General features: G+C 28.7%; 1 protein-coding gene across 1 annotated transcript; it reads right to left on the reverse strand.

Annotated features, from left to right (window-relative positions):
* On the reverse strand, positions 1–2,221 carry LOC129320641 (uncharacterized). Its single transcript, XM_054966181.1, has 3 exons — positions 1,990–2,221; positions 936–1,136; positions 1–266 (listed from the first exon to the last, which is right to left on the reverse strand). Exons 1-3 carry the CDS (start codon positions 2,098–2,100, stop codon positions 231–233), a joined length of 348 nt encoding a protein of 115 aa, XP_054822156.1. The 5' UTR covers positions 2,101–2,221; the 3' UTR covers positions 1–230.
* Positions 2,222–5,528: the final 3,307 nt, after the last annotated feature.

Consider the following 5,528-nt stretch of genomic DNA (forward strand, 5'->3'; position numbering starts at 1 on the left):
TAATTCACCCAAAAATAAAAGAAATTCTATTGAATATTCTTCATGTACAAATTTCAGAAAGATAAGAATGAAAGACAAAGGAAGATAACATGTCAAAAATGGATAGATAGTGATGTTTATGTCTAACACACTACAACCAAGCACCCAAATTTCACACAATTCATCAGAAAGATTAAACGACCAGATTTTGTTTCAATGGAAGCTCTTTCATGGCTAGAAAGAATGCCTGATCAAAAAGTTGAGCCATTGAACCCGAAGAATGATCGCTGCCTCAGAAAAATAGAAAAATAGTGATGATCAGATCTTGACATTGTTGAATGAAAAAAAAAAAACACACACACACACACACATTTTGGAATAATCTCTGTAACTTTGACAGGATTTAAGAAACAAACAAACATTTTTGGGGAACCACGTTTTGGGTTAACAAACAAACATAGCATTGGTTGTCCGGTTTCCTTACTAACTAAAACAAAGCGACAATCTCAAAATGAATCTGACAGTGAAGGAAAAAAAAAATCATGTATTCATAGAGTTTGCCAAATCAGTAACTGGTGCACATTGCTGATGGAAAGAGAACTTTCTGAACAAGTATTACAGACAAAGAGAGTCAAGGAACTTATATGGAATCACTTTACATCAAACAAGTTGAACAGCGATGGGAGCTAATCACAAATATTGTTCAGATTGTGCTCATGAACAGCTATACTCTTCTAATGTTTCAGCTAAGCTTCCAAAATCATCCCTCTTCCACCCCCAATTTGGCGAATTTCAGTGCAAAAATTAAAAAAAATAAAAAAAAAATCCCCCCAAACATGCCTTAGGAGCAATCTCACGTTACACTACTCTTCTAATAGGCAAGTACATACTGCAAAACCCCCCTCCCCCAAAAAAAAAAAAAACACAGCTATCAGAGGACAGGACAAAAGAATTACCTGAGCATCATAAAATTTGATATAGAAACGAGAGCTATCAATTGATAGCTTAGTTTCAAGAATTTCTGCAATTGTTGAACTCAGATTTCCGTTAACACTTGGATTAAGTCCCCCTATGGAGATCAGTTCTCCATATGCAGCTGGCTCTTCAGTACCACCAAATGCAATAGGTACTTGCCCATTTAACAAAATCATCACATACTGAAGAAAGTAACGAAAAGACACACAAGAGTATTACAGCAATGCTGTTTGGGATGGATATAACAGGGATATAAAGAATGAAGAGTACATAACTGCTAGTTATTGACCACACCAATTATAATTTACATAGATGAAATTGGTAAAACCAGGCTACACACAGGTTTAGCTGAGCTAATAAAAGTGAGAATGCTCAAACCAGGACTAAGTGTACTAATGAAGTCACCAAAGCCAGGCTAACGTCAAGAGTATTACAGAGTAACAACAGAAGATGTCAAGTGAATCCACCAATAATACAAGAAATTGGTTTTTCTCATTATGTAGTTTTTACCCATTTTAGCAACTAGCTTAAAGGAGCAAACGTCAACCAGTTTGTTTGGATGAAGATAAAAGAGCAGAAATTTAATGTTCATCTCCATTATTTTGTAAAATTACTTCCTTCCATAACTTTTCTGAAATAATGGGTTCAACTTAAATTAACTACGGCACAGAGTAATGGTGTTTCGACAATTCACCCAGCTAGTTCCACCATTTTCCCCAAACAGTGCTCATAGACATGCATCTATCTCACCCCATTCACGTTTAAAACCTTACAAAATTCCATCAAATTCCAAACACGACCCAATTTTCAATTCTATTCTAGCAACATGTTTCTGCCAATAGAAAAATGCTCAAACTACTCATACTCATACTTCAGCTAGTTCGGGCATTGTGTCGAACATCTTGAAGGCGCGATTTTGAGCTCATACTGCCATGATTCATTACGTCGCTTCCAACTATTTTCACAGTGAAAACAAAAAAACAAAAACGAAAAGAATGAAAAAGAGGATTGAAGAAACTAAGGAGTTAGACTCACGGATTCAGGTTTGCCAATGATTTTAGCAACAGCTTTGGTGGCGTCCCTGAGAATATCAGAAGCCACGACGGAATCCACAGGCACGTTCGTAAATAAGTTCAAAGTCGGCATTTGTGTCTTCGTGAAGACGATAAGTGAATCCACAAGTGAACGAGTGGCCTCCGTGAGGACACTCTTGAGGATTACAACGAACTGTCTTCAGCTCTACGGAGTTTGCAGCCCATGGTTTGGGAAAAGTACGGCTAGAATATATATAAATTAGAAACCGTAAATTATTACCTTATTTAAAATTTAAAATATAAATAAATTTATCAAAATGTCCTTCATTTAAATAAAAAAAATATAATGTTAAAATTATTATTATTATAAAATAAAAATATTGTTAATATTAATTAAAAAATTTAAAAAATAATGATTGAGAGATATAAAATTAAAATTTATTTTTTAAGCCTTTCAAAAATATTTATAAATATATAATAATTATTTAAAAATTTATTAAAATTAATTTTAAATATAAATTTAATCACTTTTAAATTTTTATATTTGTTAATATATGGGCAGACCACTTAAAAAAATGACACTATTAAAATTATTATCATAAAATAAAAATATTATTAATTTTATTTAAAAAATAAAAAAATAATAGTTGAGAATGAATTATTTTTTATTAAACTGGAATTTACTTTTAAAACTTTATAAATGTATTTATGAATATACAATATTTACTCATAAATTAACTAAAATCACTTTTGAAAGACAGATTATCGACATTTTTTTAATTTTAAATAAAAATTATGATTCATTATTAAAATTTTAATAATTTAAAATCCCTATGATCCCTTATTATCATTTTCCCTCTAGATTTTACATTTTCATTCCATCTTTTCTAGTTGAAATTCTATTTTTTAAAAAAAAATAATTCCTTTGTTAGAAAATATAAGACAATTTTTAATCCAATTTCACCTCTTAATAAAGTAGTTACTTACTTTTTAACTAACCTTATTTTTTTATATTTATTCATATTAAATACCCTATAATAAATATAAAGTTATTATCAATAGAGGTACCTTAAAAAAATAATAATTATATTTTAAAAGGTTAAAAATATCTTATATTTTTAAACATCCAACTCTTTAAAAAATATTTTATATTTTTAAATGGAAAGAGCATTAATCTAGCCTTTTTTCATGGGAGAAAAAAAAAAAAAAAACCCACACCCCGCCCGCACGAATATAGTAACGCTAAATTTAAATCAGGATCTCTTCTAAAAGCAGAAGTGACGCTGCCACCTTCTAGAAAACATTTTATTTTTTAGAAGTATTCATTTCAATGAACTATTAGCCTGTTAAAAATAACGTGTTCTGATAAATAATTAAGAAATCATAACCAGTTATTTTTTATAATATATTGAAATATTTAATTTTCCAACAAAAGTCTTTAAATAGTGTTTCTTTTTTCCTTTAACTTGGTCACAATTTAAAATATAATTTCATTATATTTTGCTCAAAAATTATGATGAGTTAGGGCCATTGTTTAACTACATCAATATATTAATAAATACTTCCTTCAGTTTTTATTATAGAACACTTATAATCATTTTACACATATTAAAAAAATTCTTGATATAAAAAAAAGTGAAGCACTTTCATTTTTACTCATAACTTTAAATAATAGGGAGAATTTCATTTAAGTGCCTGGGAAGAAACTTATTTTCTGGTGGCTCTCCAAAAATTTCAAAACTTCAGTTCAGTTCTCAGGGATTAAATTAAAAATAAGTTGAATGTAAAAAAGATCAAAATACTTCCAATTCAAATATATATATATATATATATATAAACCACCAGCCACCATCAACCAGAGCACCACCACTGGTGACGGCAGCCATTGGACCTCCGTTACAGGAGCTCCAGCCACTGACTGGACTATCGTCGATGGTGATTGGAGAATTAATTTCTTCAAAGGTGGTCAAGGTGAATGTAAAACCTAAGATCCTTTAGTTCACTAGAAAGTTTTGGCACATCAAGCCATTTAACACATTCAATATATAATGTATAAAATTATATATATAATAAACATTATTTCAAATCACTTGATTATTACGTTACTTGTTAATTACTTAACTTTACTTATTAATCTCATAACTTCTGCAACAAAACTAAATTACTTGTTAGTCGCATAATTATACTTGTTAATACCTTAACAGGACTTGTCAATTACTTAACTCTACTTGTTAAGTCCGTGACTCTCACAATAGAGCTACATTACTTGTTAATCGTGTAATTGTAGTTGTTAATACCTTAACAGGATTGTTAATTACTTGAATTTACTTGTCAAATCCATAACTCCTTCAATTGAATTGCATTGCTTGTTAATCATATAACTTTACTTGTTGTGTATACAACAATACTTGTTAATTGTGCAGCTTGACTTGTTAATACCATGACAATAGTTAAACAATTCTTGTCAAATAATTGAGGGAGTCACAAAATTAATAAGTCAAGCTATGTAATTAACAAGTATTATTGTGTAATTAACAAGTGAAGTTACATGATTAACAAGTTATGCAATAATTGAAGGAGTCATGATTTTGACAGGTAAATTTAAATAATTAACAAGTCCTATTAAGATATTAACAACTACAATTACACAATTAATAAGTAATGTAGTTCTGTTGTGAGAGTCATGAACTTAAAAAGGAGAGTTAAATAATTGACAAGTCTGTTAAAATATTAACAAGTATAGTTGTGCAATTAACAAGTAATTTAATTCTATTGCAGGAGTCATGTGATTAATAAGAAAAATTAAGTAATTAACAAATAAAGTTACACGATTAACAAGTAACGTAATAATTAAGTGGTTTGAAAATAAAATTTATTATATATATAATTTTATGTATTATATAATTGAATGAATTGCATGACTTGGTGGTTCAAAATTTTTTGATGAAACAAGAAGTTTTAAATTCTACACCCATCTTGCCACCTTTGAAAAAAGTAACTTTTCATAATTCTCCAATCAGCCAACGATTGTTCAGCCAACGGCCAGAGCTCTGAAGTGACTATCGTCACCGGCAAGATTTTAATCACCAACCATGATGGCTAGTGGTTTTTTCAAAAAAAAAAAAAAAATTTGAACTGAAATTATTTTAATCTTTTTCATATTTAACTTATTTTTAATTTAATTTTAAAGACTAAACTGACATTTTAAAATCTTTTGAAAGTCACCAAAAAAAAAATTCCTTCTTAGGTACTTAAATAAAATTCTCCCTAAATAATAATACAGATTAAATATATTTACGGTAATCAAAAAGGAAAAAAATTAAAAAAATTAATTTAATTATTACAAAATATCTTATAATTTAAACCAAAAATTACTTACAAAATATGTTTTATAAATAAAATCGGGAGGAGTAACAAATAGTTAGGCCCGTCAAAAAATATACTGACAAATAGCTGCTAATTTAATCCAATCCAATTTAAATTTTGAAAAATAAATTATTTTAAGCCTTGATTCTATTTATAAAAAACCAAATTATTATC

This window comes from Prosopis cineraria, unplaced genomic scaffold (genome assembly GCF_029017545.1).
Source record: "Prosopis cineraria cultivar Desert tree isolate PC_DT_omini unplaced genomic scaffold, ASM2901754v1 PC9, whole genome shotgun sequence".
Classification (NCBI taxonomy): Eukaryota; Viridiplantae; Streptophyta; class Magnoliopsida; order Fabales; family Fabaceae; genus Prosopis; species Prosopis cineraria.

Excerpts from the sequence above, each read along its gene's own strand:
- LOC129320641 (XM_054966181.1), bottom strand. The coding sequence starts at position 2,100 with ATGCCGACTTTGAACTTATTTACGAACGTGCCTGTGGATTCCGTCGTG. Across the intron at positions 1,137-1,989 it reads TCATTGGCAAACCTGAATCC|TATGTGATGATTTTGTTAAA; the intron begins GTGAGTCTAACT and ends TACTTTCTTCAG. Across the intron at positions 267-935 it reads TCAAATTTTATGATGCTCAG|CGATCATTCTTCGGGTTCAA; the intron begins GTAATTCTTTTG and ends TTTCTGAGGCAG.